Below are 16,089 nucleotides of genomic sequence, written 5' to 3' on the forward strand. Positions count from 1 at the left end.
AGTTGGCTTTAGTCCTTTTAAATTGATTATTTCCTAAAGGAAATGTTCTTAGCCATGTAAACTGTATTCATTTATAAAACTTGCAATATTCTGTCTTGCTGATTCATATAAAATCAGTTGTGACGTTTATTTCTCTGTAAAATTTAGTACTGCTTTTGGATGGCAGCTTTAGGAAATAATAAATTGAAATGTATAATTCATTTTTAATTGAATGGATTTTTATTAAGCTTTATAGGCTTTTTAAAGGTTAATTAGTATAGAAGAAACAATCACATTTTAAAAACTTACCTGCTATTTTTACCAAGGGTAGTTCAAGATCTATAATTTGATATAATTGATATAATTTCAGGGAGTGAGATTTTGTGTTTGTATGTTGTAAAAAGTGGTTCTGATGTATATTTCCAAAAAGTATTTTCATTTCTCTTTTATTGCAGCAAGATTCTTGGATTTATGAAAACTAAGGACCTGCCAATCACGGAGGCAGTTTTCAGTGCTCTTGTTACAGGGCATGCAAGAGCCGGGTAATGTTCAACTTAAGGTTTTGTTCTCGAGTGAGGTTTAAATTATAGGAAATTATTGTAGAAAATTCTTAAACCATGTTTATCTAACCCCTCAAAAATTTTGAGCGTGTGAAGTAGAACATGCAAATTTTTAAGAACTTATTCTTAAATTTATCTGTTTCATAAAACTTTTATTTGAAAATAATTCAATTTTAAAAATTGGGCCTGATGCAAACTAGTTGACTTTTTGTTTGTTTGTTTGTTTTTAAATTTTTATTTATTTTTGACAGAGAGAGAGAGAGAGAGAGACAGAGCATGCGTGGGGGAGGGGCAGAGAGAGAGGGAGACACAGAATCCGAAGCAGGCTCTAGGCTCCGAGCTGTCAGCACAGGCCCCAACGCGGGGCTCGAACTCACGGACTGTGAGATCATGACCTGAGCTGAAGTCGGATGCTCAACCAACTGAGCCACCCAGGCACCCCTTGACTTTGTATTTTAACTGTTCTCTTGATGCTCTTGGAAAACGGTTTTATTTTTGAAGAATAATTTACTAAATGTTATTCTTCCCTAAAAAGGTAAATTTGAGTCATAGCACACTTGATGAAAGAGGGCACATTAATTTAAGGTCTAGGTGATTATTATGCAGTTTGGTTTCTCTTTAATTTGGAACATTTATTATTTTTGTTGTTTCAGAAACCTACAGCTGGTTTCGTGTGTATTTGCTCTTTTCTGATGTCCTTTGCTAAATGGTTTATAAGAGTTGTTAATTTTAATAAGTACAGGCTAATATATTTTAGAATGATAGTACATTTGCCAGTATTATAATAATCTGTTCTGTTTTCTTTGAATAACTTCCAGAGATATAGAGAATGCAGAAAATATTCTCACAGTGATGAGAGAGGCTGGAATTGAGCCTGGTCCAGACACATACTTAGCATTATTGAATGCATATGCTGAAAAGGGTGACATTGATCGTGTTAAGCAGGTATGTCTTATGTCATGTAAATAATACTTTAAAACTATTGCATAAAAAAAAATCATTTGTGTGAGCTTGTGTTATGTTTTGCATGAAGCAGAAAAGTGTAGCTTATATCTGTTTTTAAAGGTATTTCTTGTAGACATTAGTATTGATGGAGAATTTTTAAAGTTTGGTACCTTGGTGTTGATCTTACAGTTATTGCTGAAATGTAATGTTTTCTGTTTTATAATATAAGCCCTAAACCTTTAGATGGTGTATGTTCCTAATTTTTTAAATTTTGGTATTTTAATTTATTTGGCTATAATTTAAAAATACTGGTTTCTAACTCGTTCTTCTAATTTCTGAAACTGTCTACAGACTCTGGAGAAGGTGAAGAAGTCTGATCTTTACCTTATGGACCGTGATTTATTGCAAATTATTTTTAGTTTCAGTAAAGCTGGGTATTCTCAATATGTCCCAGAAATTTTGGAAAAAATTACATATGAAAGAAGATATATTCCAGGTAATTTTTCAAAATTCATTTTTATGATTTTTCTAAAAATCTGAATTACTATTCTTACATGATGGAAAGGGCATTCTCTAATGATAGGGGATTGTAGTACATGAACACAGGACTCTTAGAAGTCAGATTAATGAACTAAATTATCTAGGGAGATATATCCTTTTGGCCTTTGTAGTTCATAAGTTTGTCTTTCAGAGTGGCTGCAGTGTAAAAATATTATTCAATTCAGTAACAGAATATGTTTTTCTTTTCTTTTCTTCCCAGATGCAATGAACCTCATTCTGCTTTTAGTCACTGAAAAATTGGAAGATACAGCATTCCAAATTTTATTAGCATGTCCTGTATCAAGGGAAGACAATCTGAATGACTTTGGCAGTTTCTTTTTACGACACTGTGTGACTATGAATACGGTATCCTGTCTGTTTTTACTTTATTGACAGTGTAATAGGCAGTGAAATAAGAGTCTATAAAGTAGAAGAACATACTATGAGATGAGACCGATTACAAACATTATGAAAACTTTGTTTCTGTGTTATAAGTTTATCAGTTAGAAAGAGGACGAGAGGTTGAAATTTTTCATTCCAGGAGTGATAGCATATCTGCAGAAGGTCAAATGGTAGGATATTTGCAGACCCAGCTGATGTGTGGTACCTTTCCCCCTAGCCTGCAGAGAAGCTGAAAGATTACTGCAAGCAGTTAAAGGAATCCCAGATGCATACATCTCCTTTGCAGTTCACACTCCACTGCGCATTACAAGCCAATAAAACTGGTATGATATTCTCATCATTAAAACTGACATAAATAAGTTTTGCTGAAGTAACTTTGTAATATTTTATGATATCTCTTTCAGATTTGGCAAAAGCTCTAATGAAGGCTCTGAAGGAAGAAGGTTTTCCTGTCAGAACTCATTATTTCTGGCCATTGCTAGCTGGACATCAGAAGGAGAAAAATGTTCAAGGTTAGGTTTTGCCTTTTACAGATTCATAATGGTCCAGAGATCCAGTGTAAGTTTCTACACACATCTAGTTGGATTCTTTGGGAAGGCAAACTTCTCTCTGAGTAGTAGACCTTCTGAGAAAATAGAATTGATTGAAGTCAGAGTCAAGAATTGGGCAAGCATTTTTAAAAACATAGTGGATTTCTTTTGTCTTAATTTCATTCTGACTTCGTCTCTGATCTTGATACTCAGACTTGTGAGTGTAGTTTTAAACAGTTTTTTATTTTTAAGTTTTTCGAAAAGCTCCTTAGTTTTTGATTTTACATATACCATTCAAAATTAATTTGTCTAGCCTTATTCAAGATAAAGTTATACATAATCAAGCCATTTTCTTTGTGGACCAGTCTCCTTAACTGAGCTGAGTTACAATAATAGGAAAGGCAGGAAAACTTTTATTGCAAAATGAGTGCTCATGACCTGACAGCCTGCTGATTGAAGGACAGAAATGTTCCATCTCTCAGGTTCTTAAGTACGCTTATGCATTTAGCATACTTTTTCCTTGTACACATGGGATACCTATAGGATATGAATAAGAATTGAACAAATATTAAATTTTAGAGTACAGTATCTAATTCTTTGGTTTGCATTATTGGTAATTCAGAAAGAGTAGTCTCATAAAAAGATGCTTTTAACAGAAGTACTTCCCCCTTGGGGAAACAAAAAATGGTCTTTTTCATTTTATCTCGCAGTATAATGTGCTTTAGAATGAGATGCAGAGTTGTTAGTATGACACTGGGTGACAAACAAAATGCACAAACAACAAAAAAAGTGCTTTTAGCAGACTTTCATATTGCAATTTTATTTTAAATATATAGTCGTCTTCTGGTCTAAAGGAAATAGTGAAACAAGTATTCCCTAATTGTTTCTGGCTATAAAAGTCTCAAAATCCTTTTTAGAAAAATCTTCATGAAAACAGTATGCTAGTTGATTAACTCTTTGCACATCCTCCAGTTCTGAAAGCTCCCAAGAAGTAACCTTTAACACAGTATTTTTGAACCAGAGAAAATTTACATCATTCCATGAAAATCTTCGGGCATATTCATATTGTCCACCTCTACACAGATAAGAAAATACCCCTGTTGAAATGTTTGTTTGCTCATCAGGAAAATTTGCTTTCTTCAACTGTATCAGTGTGTCTAGACTTGAATTGGTTACCACACTTTAACAACTTAGTAAGCATAGAAGAATTCAGGTGATTTCTTTTGATAGTTGTAGCTCAGACTAGTAGAAAAATGGGCTTTATCTTGAATCCATCCTCTCTTAGAAGCTTATAATTTAGATCACAAAGGTGCCTTGTTGAAAGACTGCTTTATATTAATGAAGTAACTGAGAGCAGCAGAGAGATTCCATGACTGACCTTGGGTTCCACACCTAGCTGTCAGTGCTGCTGGGCTTAGAACTGAGGATTTCTGTTCTATTTTAAACACTCTTTTTGGGGCGCCTGGGTGGCTCAGTCGGTTGAGCGTCCGACTTCAGCTCAGGTCACGATCTCGCGGTCCGTGAGTTCGAGCCCCGCGTCGGGCTCTTGGCTGATGGCTCGGAGCCTGGAGCCTGCTTCCGATTCTGTGTCTCCCTCTCTCTCTGGCCCTCCCCCGTTCATGCTCTGTCTCTCTCTGTCTCAAAAATAAATAAACGTAAAAAAAAAAAAATTTAAACACTCTTTTTAAATATCAAAATACCTACGTGTTAGACATTTGTAAGTGTTATGTTGTGTTTATTTTATAAAAATTCTTAGCTATTAACTAAAAGTTAGGTGCCAGTTTTTACATTAGGACATTTAAAAAAGTGGTATAAGTTTTTTAATCAGTGATGGTTTTATCTGGAAAAACATAAAAGTTGAGAAAGGTAACTTGAGGTACAAGATACTGTCAGTTGTGTTACAGTTTTTAAAAACTAGTTTCTCCCTTTGTGGGAGGTCCAGAAATATAGTAAAGTATGTGTTCTCCAGTTGTCCTTCATGTGACAACAAAATGGCTATATATACTTTGTATGGTTTCTTCAGGGTCAGGTAAGAAGGTCACATTTTTATCAGTGCAATGAACTTGTTCTTGTCCAGGAAAATGTCCTATATAAACTGGTAGAAAGAACAGAAGAAAATAACAGCTGTAGTGTTGGAAGATGTAGAGGAGCGTTTCATAAGGAATAGATAAAACCCTTCATGAAATCAAAGAAAGGTATTTAGAGATCAGATCAAACTGAAGCAAGAGTTTTCAACGATACTACGATCATTCATACTATTATTGAATTCTAGAATATTTCTGGCTGCCAGTTCAGCCATCACCAACCCCTAAGGAAGATTCTCACAGTGATTTCCTTATAGCTCATCTTACTAGTATTTTTCTCTGTGGCACAAATGGAAAAGTCACCACTTCGAATTTTAGCAAGTTGGCTGAATGAGAGGGAATAACCCAAAATGATTGAGGATTTATATCCCTGAGTATATTTAGAAAACCAAAAAGTTAAGAGTATAGAAGGGATAAGATCTATAAGGAAGGGGCCATACAGAAGCTTGAATGCCAATTGAGTAAAGTTGGTTGAATAGAGAATACTTTTCAAGAAATAAGATATTGCCTCTGGTAGAGGGAGTGCCCTACATAAGACTCAAAAATCATGTGGAGTAAGTGGTCATAGTTTGTGAAAGTTGTTCAGATCAACCATTTATCTTTCCCAAAAGTATAAACTATTTTAATTCTACAAAGCTTTTTGAATGGAGGCTTTCCTCTGGATTCATAAACTTTGTCGTGACTATCTTTGAAATTTTTATTTATTTATTTATTTTTTTGAGAGAGAGAGAGAGCACGTGCACAAGTTGGGGAGGGACAGAGGGAAAGGGAGAGAGAGTCTTAAGCAGGCTCCATGCCCAGCACGGAGCCCTGCTGAGGGCTCAGATCTCATAACTGTGAGATTGTGACCTGAGCCGAAATCAAGAGTTGGTGGCTCAACCAACTGAGCCATCAGGTGCTCCTTAAATATTTGTATTTGATTGCTTAGTCTTAGTTCGATTTTCTAAGTTCACAGAGGTTTGGAATCTATGTTTCCCTAGGTTAATATATGATTATTTTAATCTTTTTATTTAAAAGAAAAATACAAGGGGCACCTAGGTGGCTCAGTTGGTTAAGCATCTGACTTCGGCTCAGGTCATGATCTCATGGTTCGGTTCGTGGGTTCAAGCCCTGTGTTGGGCTCTGTGCTGGCAGCATGGAGACTGTTTGGGATTCTCACTCTCACCTCTCTCTCTGCCCCTCCCCAACTCGTGCTTTCTCTCTCTCTCTCTCAAAATAAATGAATAAACGTAGAAAAAAATTTTTAAAAAAAGATAAAAGTAAAAATAAGTAAAAGAGAAATATGAAGGCACCTGCTTGGGATTCTCTCTTTCCTCCTCCCCCCCTGCTGTCCCCTCTCTCTCAAAATACATAAATAAATATTTTAAAAATTAAAAAAATATATGAATTGTATTTTTTAGGAGGAGGTAAGTGGGTATGTGAGATCAATCATGTTTTTTTCTCCTTATTGATAAGTTTTTCTGTCCTCCCATCGGACTGTAGTTATTGAAGTGAATATCTTTGTATCCTCCCTCAGAATGCCTAAGGGAGTGACTGAACTTAACTGATCAGGCAGGTGTGGACCTGGGTTTTCTTTTAAAAAATTTTTTTTTTAATGTTTATTTATTTTTGAGACAGAGCATAAACGGGGGAGGGTCAGAGAGAGAGGGAGACACAGAATCTGAAACAGGCTCCAGGCTCTGAGCTGTCAGTACAGAGCCCGACGCGGGGCTCGAACTCATGGACCGCGAGATCATGACCTGAGCCAAAGTCGGACGCTTAACCGACTGAGCCACCCAGGTGCCCCTGGACCTGGGTTTTCTTAAACCAACTTTAATTTCAGTTAGAAAAATACATGTTAAAAAATGCTGGCATCACACATCCTCTAAATGAGTAGAATACACTCCTCCCCCTAATGTACCTTTTGGAAGAACAATGAGTTAAGAGAATCAAATGTCTTTGGATCCTAGATATCAGAGTGAAGTGTTTTGTACAGAAATAAAAATCTTCTGTTTACATTCAATTTGTTGGTCTATTTTCAGACATCAGAAAATCAAATACATAGTTACATTATTCTGCATTTACTCTGTGTATCACTAAGAAAATTTAAAAAATTACTAGGGTATTTTAAGACAGCTAAAAAAATGAAATCATTATTGTTACTAGTAACATTTATTTAGTATTTTTAGGGTTTCACACATTTTTTCCTTTAATTTAAATGACCACCTTGAGAGCTAAGTGGAAAGTTTTATTATCATCATTCTTATAGACGAAGAACTGCTAAAAATCAGTTTTTGGTGACAGAGCAAGGACTTGATCCCACGTTCTTCTGATTCCAGGATAAAGTGTAGGTTTTTGCAGTTTTGTGGTGTTACGAGCACCTGCCAGCAATTAGGAAACTTTTTTTTTTTTTAATGTTTATTTATTTATTTTGAGAGAGAGAGGGCATGCGACCTGGAGAGGGACAGAGAGAGGGGGAGAGAGAGAATCCCAAACAGGTTCTGTACTGTCAGGGCAGAGCCTGACATGGGGCTCAAACCCATGAACTGTGAGGTCATGACCTGAGCCAAAATTAAGAGTTGGATGCTCAACTGCCTGAGCTACCCACCTGCCCTAGGAGACTTGGTTTCTTATTCAAGATATGCCTTTGATCTTAGAGAAATCATTCAGTTTAACACTTTGGTTAAAATAAAGATTGACTTCTGAAGACATTTCCAGCTTTATTTACATAGAGAAGTACATCCCCCCGCCCCCAGTAGACAGAGTCGAAAGCCTTGTTAATACAGTTGGCCCCTGAAAATACAGGTAACAGGTTTGAACTGCATAGGTTCCCATAAACATGGATTTTTTATTTTATTTATTTATTTATTTATTTACTTATTTATTAAAAAAAATTTTTTTTTAAATGTTTATTCAGTTTTGAGAGACAGCAAGCAGGGGTGAGGCAGAGAGAGAGAGAGAGAGGGAGACACAGAATCCAGAGCAGGCTCCAAGCTCCGAGTTGTCAGCACAGAGCCTGACACAGGGCTCGAACTCACGAACTGTGAGATCATGACCTGAGCCGAAGTCAGATACCCAACTGACTGAGCCACCCAGGCGCCCCCGGATTTTTTAAATAAATACAGTATTGGAAATGTATTTTCTCTTCCTTAATGATTTTTTTTTCTTTTTTTGAGTTTATTTTTTAGTATTTTGAGAGAGAATGTGCATGTGAGCGGGGGAGGGGCAGAGAGAGAGAGGGAGAGCAGGAATCCCAAGGAGGCTCTGCATTGTCTGGACGTGGGGCTTGATCTAATGAACCGTGAGAGAACTGTGAGAACCGTGAGAACATGTCCTGAGCCAAAATCAAGAGTTGGATGCTTAACTGACTGAGCCCCTTCCTTCCTTTCTTTCTTTCTTTACTTTGAGAGAGGGAGAGAGAGAACTTACACTTTCTGTATAACATTTTTTTCTCTAGGTTACTTTCTTGTAAGAATACAGTATTTAATACATAGCACATACAAAATAATGTACTAATTGATTGTTTTTGATAAGGCTTCTGGTCAACATTAGGCTGTTAGTAGTTAAGTTTTTAGAGAGTCAGAAGTTATGTGCGGATTTTCAATTGCACTGGAGCCAGCGCCCCTAACCCATGTTGTTCAGGAGTCAGCTGTTGATAGATTGATCAAAACTAAGTACTAGGATTCTTTCTGTTCACTGTGTTCTCTTTTTCCTGTTCTCAGTCTTCCTCTAGGCCTAGACCACAAGGATTTCTTCCATGCCTGTGGGTAGTACTTACAGTTCTTGATACCGTTTCTATTTATTCACTAGGCCTAGACTCTATAAGTCAGAAAAATTTTCCATTCATTGAGTGCCTTGACACATATCAATTTGCTGAATCTAACAAGGATGGTAGTTAGGAAGGATTAAGCCAAGTGTTTTTTGATGGAGTGTCTAAAAGGCATGGTTCCTGGCATATTGTTATTTCTAATGTGTAAGCTAAGAAATTATGGCTCAGAGGGGCGCCTGGGTGGCTCAGTTGGTTAACCGTCCGACTTTGGCTCAGGTCATGATCTTGCGGTCCATGAGTTTGAGCCCCACATTGGGCTCTGTGCGGACAGCTCAGAGCCTGGAGCCTGCTACAGATTCTGTGTCTCCCTCTCTCTGCCCCTCCCCCACTCATGCTTTGTCTCTCTGTCAAAAATAAATAAACATAGGGGCGCCTGGGTGGCTCAGTCGGTTAAGCGGCCGACTTCGGCTCAGGTCATGATCTCACGGTCCATGAGTTCAAGCCCCGCATCGGGCTCTGTGCTGACAGCTCGGAGCCTGGAGCCTGTTTCAGATTCTGTGTCTCCCTCTCTCTGACCCTCCCCCGTTCATGCTCTGTCTCTCTCTGTCTCAAAAATAAATAAACGTTAAAAAATTAATAAATAAATAAATAAACAAACAAACATTAAAAAAAAAAAAGAAATTATGGCTCAGAGAGGGGAAGTTATTTGCTCAGATTTACACTAGAATTAAGTGCAAGAACAGGGTAGAAAGCTCTTTAAACTTAAAGGTCTCTTTAAACTTTGAACTTGTTTTTGTTTTGTCATTTTCACTGGAGAGTCTTATTAGAAACTTAGTTATTTACTTTAAACCATGGTCATGAAAGCAATCCCTATTGGTGAGAAAGGACATTGAGGACATTAGATTAGCACAAGTCTGTTACTAGTAATTGATAGGCAACTAGCTATGCCCTCCTCTCAAGTGCTTAGTAATCTTTGCATATAAAGAAGAGCATAATGTGATTTGCCATTTTTTATGATAGTTATCAATGTTATTAGTAGTAATTCCTAGTGAATTGTTAGAGGAATACTTCTCCTAAATTTTGCTTACAAGTATTGTTATGCCTGTTGTGTGCTCTATGGACCAACATGCATGTTCTCCTAAACTTGGAACTAAGCACATGCTTTACCTTGAGGGTTTTTTAAGTATTGTATTTGTATCTTAAAAAATATGTTTAAATATTTAAGGTTTTGAAGATCATTAGGTGATTTTAAGTATAATAAACTGTTTAATCTGAATAATCTGAATTTTATCTAAAAGAATTGTGCAGGGTGCCTGGGTGGCTTAGTCGCTTAAGTGTCCAACTTCGGCTCAGGTCATGATCTCACAGTTGGTGAGTTCAAGCCCTACATCAGGCTCTGTGCTAACAGCTCAGAGCCTGGAGCCTGCTTCAGATTCTGTGTCTCCCTGTCTCTCTGACCCTACCCCACTCATACTCTGTCTCTGTCTGTCTCTCAAGAATAAATAAACATTAAAATAAATAAATGTGCAGATATTCATAATGTTGTCACACTTGCCTATATATTTCTGTACTCGGTGGGAATTTACAATCAAGTATTGCGCTAGAGCACATTATATAACAAATTTGTAGAAATGTAATTAAAAAAAATTTTTTTAATGTTTATTTATTTTTGACAGAGAGAGACAGAGCATGAGTGGGGAGGGGCAAAGAGAGAGGGAGACACAGAATCTGAAGCAGGCTCCAGGCTCTGAGCTGTCAGCACAGAGCCTGACATGGGGTGTGAACTGACAGACTGTGAGATCATGACCTGAGCTGAAATTGAACGCTCAACCGACTGAGCCACCCAGGCGCCCCTGTAGAAATGTAATTTTTCTGTAGATGATGTGATAGGGCAAACACAGGGATCTTTAGGGGAAGTTTTAATGTGAAAGTAATGAAACTAAAGAAAATAAGTTTTAAAGAGTCCTTTCTTTTATTAAACTGTGTGTCAAGTTAGGTGACACCTGAGTAGTTTGGTAATTTTCCAGATTAATTGGTCTTGTATAAAGAAATCAGTTTGGGGGCGCCTGAGTGGCTCAGTTGGTTAAGTGTCTGACTTCCGCTCAGGTCATTATCTCACGGTTTATGAGTTTAAGCCCGCATTGGGCTCTGGGCTGACAGCTCAGAGCCTGGAGCCGGCTTCAGATTCTGTGTCTCCCTCTGTCTGCCCCTCTGCTGCTTACACTCTGTCTCTCGCATTATCTGAAAAATAAATAAACATTAAAATATAAATTTAAAAAAAGGAATCTGTTCGCACTATTTGAACCTAACTATAGCTTTGGAAAACATGCAGTGACTTTTAAGACGTTAATAAAAGATTTTTTTGTAAGTGGGAGAAGGGAGAAACAATCTTGTAGATTTTTATTTTTAACTATATCGAGATAATAATTTCTTAGAATCTGTTGTTCCTGATTCCTTTTTACTCCTATAAAATAGGAAATCGGAAGTTAAGGGGTGCCTGGGTGGTTCAATTGGTTGAGTGTCTGACTCTTGATCTCAGCTCAGGTCATGATCTCCTGTTTCGTGAGTTCAAGCCCCACATTGGGTTCTGAGCTGACAGCTTGGACCCTGCTTAGAATTCTCTCTCTGCCCCTACCCCACTCGTGCTCGCTTGCTCGCTCGCTCGCTCTCTCTCAAGAATAATAAATAAAAACTTAAAAAAATTTGTTTAAAGTAAACAATTAGGGAATTTTTAATATAAGGGCTTGAGAGAACGCTTTTGTCCTTGACAGATCCCCTCGCCCTGTGCCCCGCTCATCCCTTCCCTCTGCAGTGTTTATTCTGGTCAAGTTTTATTGTGTTGATCCGTCACTGCTGTGTAATAGCAATGCTATTTTATGATCTGTGTTCATTTGTATAATACCAGAAGTATTAGGCTTATTTTTCAATTGTTTTAAATTTTCTTACAGTTATAATTTGTGGGATATTCCCTTAGTACTTGCCACTGGATTAATAGATTTGTCATCGTATTTCCCAGTTCTTTTGCTTTTCTGCTTTCTCTTTTTAGACAAAATGAGTATTCTTTCATCCATTATGATTCAGAAAGTAAATAAACTGAACTTTCTGATCTTTTGTTAATTTGTTACAAGTATTTCATTTCTGTGCTTCTAAATTTTATCCTATAGGTATAATTGAAGTTCTCAAAGCAATGAATGAAGTGGGAGTAAATCCTGATCAGGAGACCTATATAAATTACGTGTTTCCATCCTTTGATAGCGTGAGGTCAGTTCGTGGGGTTTTGCAGGTGAGTACAAGTAAGTGTGGTTTTAATTTCATAATTGAAGAGATTTGTTTCCTCCCTAATTGTTTAGTAGTAACCCCCAAAAAAGAAAAGTCATTAAGCTTAGTACTAAAAATGGTCATTGTCTGTATACAATTTTCTAAAAGCTTTGTAAAAACACCAGTTAGTATAACATCTATAGTGGTTAAACTTAAAAAACTTGAAAAGGTAAAACACCAATTTTCTTGTGTGTTAAAAGGCAATATGTCAATATCAGGAAAAATGTAAATAAAACATTTAGACGCTCCTTAATCCTGCTTTACAGTGTAACTACAAGTTTTCAGTTTTTGACCATTACTTTTCACTTGTATATGAATTTTCATAATACAGTCTTAGTATACTTACCATACATAGTACACTTATTCTTTTGTTAAAATAATCTTTTGTTTGACTGCAAAGCATTATTTTCCTACCCAGTAATTCCTGTTCCCATCAGAAGAGGCAAGGCATTTATGAAGGGGCAAATGAAGTAATTGACTTGGATAGTGCATTGGATCAGCAAGGGCTGTACTTTGCGTTTTCAGAACAAAGTGGTCTGCAGTTAGGAACATTATGGCAGAGCACCAGCCACCTTAATAAGAAATGTTTTGGGGGCGCCTGGGTGGCTCAGTCGGTTGAGCGTCCGACTTCGGCTCGGGTCACGATCTCGCAGTCCGTGAGTTCGAGCCCCGCGTCGGGCTCTGGGCTGACAGCTCAGAGCCTGGAGCCTGCTTCCAATTCTATGTCTCCCTCTCTCTCTGACCCTCCCCCGTTCATGCTTTGTCTCTCTCTGTCTCAAAACTAAATAAACTTAAAAAAAAAAAAAAAGAAATATTTTGTTTAGAAGGTCTGTTTCCTAGGTGGTTATTCCCATAATGCCTAGATTTTTCTAATAATTTTAGTGTTCTTTTCTTTCTTTGAAATAATTACATAACTACAGTCCTTTTAAAGGCAGAATTTATATCTTAAGTGTCTTTACCTCTCTTCCCTGAGTATTTAGCAGAGTATTTTGAGCCTGTGGTATACATATTTTACTGCTAAAAAATTTATATTTAAAAATTCATTTCCCCACAGGGTCTTACTTCCCCAACCTACATTTTTCACGTGGCACTTTCTATTCCAGTGTGTAATTCCAACAGTTATTTTTTTATGCTTGAGTGCTGTTTTATTGTATGGATATACCTTAATTTATTTCTAGTTATTGCTTATTATTGATTAGGTTGTTTTAAATATTGTGCTACTATACATTGAGTCAGTAAATGTATTGGAGTTGAATTTTGGCTCAGATATTAAATTATTAAACAAATGATGGCATTGGGCCACATGATTAACCATTTGGTGTTAAATTGTTTAACACCATTCGGTGTTAAATCCAAGTGCATTGAATTTTTATTTTGTTATGAATGAGAGAATTGGTCTCATGCCTTCAATAATAAATTCTTTCTAGAAGGAAAGCATCCTAAGGGTAACACATATTTGAATTTGAAGATTAGGTATTTAATTTGGAATGTTGAAACTCTATCTCATAGTTTTTGTTAAAGTTCATTTATTCAGTTTACGTATTCTAGAAAATGATTGTTTTGGATGAAGGATTATCAAAGAATGTGTTGGTATAAAGAAATGGGAAAACAGGAAATTTGAATGGCATATCAACATATTTATAGCTGAGGCATGTTATCATTGAAATATGCTTTATCCCTAGGAAAATGGATGTCTACCTGAAAATAATGTATTTTCACTAGCTGAATTCAGAAGTGAAGCAGTTACTGGGAATTTACCCTATGTTTTATCATTTTGTAAGTATGCAACATTAGCTGTAAACTTGACAGGTATTGATTTCAGTTACTATTGAGGGCATGCAGGGTAGTTCATGCCCTTGATACGTACCTCAGGGAAGGTCAAGGTAACTTTCTGTGTTTTTTTTTATATGTTTTGCTTAAGTGAGATTGATAAGACAGTTTATGCGTTTAACTAATGGACAATTTGGAAGTAATTTTAAAGTTAAAAGAACCTTGGAGATTATTTGGTAGTAGGTTAGGACCCAGAAGACTTGGTTCTATTTATAATTAAGCCACTGATTATGGGACCTGGAACAGTCCTTTTGCTTCAATTTCTTGAAATGGAGATAGTGTTACTTCTCTGCCTTGTGCAAGTCAGTGTGAAAATCATAGGAGATATTGTTTCTGAAAGTGTTTTCTAAACTGATGCATATTATAGCCACTGTTCCATGAAGCTCATCTCCTAGTCCTCATTAACCAAAATACAGCAGATGTTTACTAAACACTTAACAAATGCTATGATGCTTTACAGTGTTCATCACATGTTAATAAAATTACCTGCATTGATGGATGAAGAAAGGCAGAGATGTTAAATGATTTGGTCAAAGTTAGTGATTGAGCCGGAACCAAGATTGTCTCATTTGACCTGATTCTTTCACCCTACCCACATTTTGATGAATAAGACATTTCTTAAAGTTTTCATCTTTGAACTTATCTATGACATTACTTGACCATTTTTCTAATCCTTTGAAAAAGATGCTGTTTAAAAAGAAAACGCACAAACATCAGTTTCTACACCCCTAAAATGTTAGAAGTCCATCTTGGATTAATGTGTACCCAGACTGCATAGGTGGAAACATTGTAAAAACCATATTACTGGTATTGAAAATAGTTCATCTTAATATCATAAGGGAAAGGCAAGGTGTTCAGTATGAAGAATGGTGACTCCTGGAGGTGTAGTTATTTGAGTTTAAGGTTGGGTGTTAATGCTAGCTGCTATCTGAGGGTATTGATTTTGCCTTCTACTCAGTATAATATAAAAATTTGCCTTCCTCACAGGTCAAAAACAGAAGCGTTAGCAGAGGAATCTGGGTGCACGAGGTGTATACACGAGAGCTGCCTTTTCCCTGTAGCATCTATTCCGCTTTGTTGTCAGCCACCTGATTTTAAGACTTCTTTGTTGCTAAGGAAACTAGATGCTTTTTGTCGGCAGCTTTCATCTTGCTAAGATGTTTCTGGTCACTTTTTAATGAATAAAAACTTGACAATATTCTATAAAATACTAGTGTGAATAGTATAAAAATAACGTTTCAAGAGGCTATTAAATTTGGAAAAGAAAAATTCTAGGAACTTAAGAAGTACTTCAGGCCACTCCTGTCAGTGCCCTCCCCTCCCTGCTTTGATTTACAGGTCTTTGAAAAGCAGTTAGTTCTATAATTGCTGGTATTCCCTGCAGGCAGCTCTGAGGTAGGCACTTTTGGTTACTACATCAAAAGGAATAGCAAGTAGTAGAGAAGAATAAGTGGCTTGTCTTGATCCACTTTGTGTAGTAGTGGGAAACATTTCCCCAGTTGTGTTTGTAGGCGTGGAAAATTAATTTCATCAAGCAGTTTTATTAAAGGTTGCTGAAAAGCATGTAGTTATGTCCACTTTAAAACTTCCTTGAGTGACTAAATGCTGGTCATTTAAAAAATGATTTTCAGATTTTTTAGTTCTGTGTAAAACCATTGAGAAACTTATATTCCCTGTTGAAGGATATAACAGTTGATCTAAAATAATTTTCTTATGTGTGTGAATTAAATTTTAATTCATGTTTAGGAGAGATGGGCAAATACTCTTAAAATCTTAATGTGACTTTCCCATGAGTTGTGTTTTTGTTTTTAAGTTAACCAGGTATCTTAATCTTCACTAAACTGTATTAATTCTGTTTTCAGAATTTGCCTCGACTATGAGCTCCTCTCTAATTCTGTCCATCTTGGATCATTCAGTAGTCACATTATGTATGAAAAGATTAAATCAGTTACTTGCAACATGGCACCATTTTAATAACAGTGGCAGGGAAAAATAAATTCAGGAGTTACCTACTTTGATTTCCTCCCTTGCTAGTAAGGGTTATGTGAAGTATCAGGCCTTATGTGGTAAGGCAATCAGGCTTACAATGTCATCATTGAAACATACAAAGTTGTAAATTGTTAAATGATAAAATGAATAATAGAACAAACAAA

At 36.5% G+C, this 16,089-nt stretch overlaps 1 protein-coding gene across 1 annotated transcript in view; it reads left to right on the forward strand.

Moving 5' to 3' along the window:
- LRPPRC (leucine rich pentatricopeptide repeat containing) overlaps positions 1–16,089 on the forward strand; it is a 110,061-nt gene that overhangs the window by 19,861 nt on the left and 74,111 nt on the right. The window contains exons 6-13 of the mRNA XM_058684262.1: positions 435–521; positions 1,358–1,484; positions 1,836–1,980; positions 2,245–2,390; positions 2,644–2,749; positions 2,831–2,938; positions 11,953–12,071; positions 13,789–13,882. Of these exons, the coding sequence (XP_058540245.1) occupies positions 435–521; positions 1,358–1,484; positions 1,836–1,980; positions 2,245–2,390; positions 2,644–2,749; positions 2,831–2,938; positions 11,953–12,071; positions 13,789–13,882 (932 nt within the window). The remainder of the gene's footprint in view (positions 1–434; positions 522–1,357; positions 1,485–1,835; positions 1,981–2,244; positions 2,391–2,643; positions 2,750–2,830; positions 2,939–11,952; positions 12,072–13,788; positions 13,883–16,089) is intronic.

Source organism: Neofelis nebulosa, chromosome 9 (assembly GCF_028018385.1).
Source record: "Neofelis nebulosa isolate mNeoNeb1 chromosome 9, mNeoNeb1.pri, whole genome shotgun sequence".
Classification (NCBI taxonomy): domain Eukaryota; kingdom Metazoa; phylum Chordata; class Mammalia; order Carnivora; family Felidae; genus Neofelis; species Neofelis nebulosa.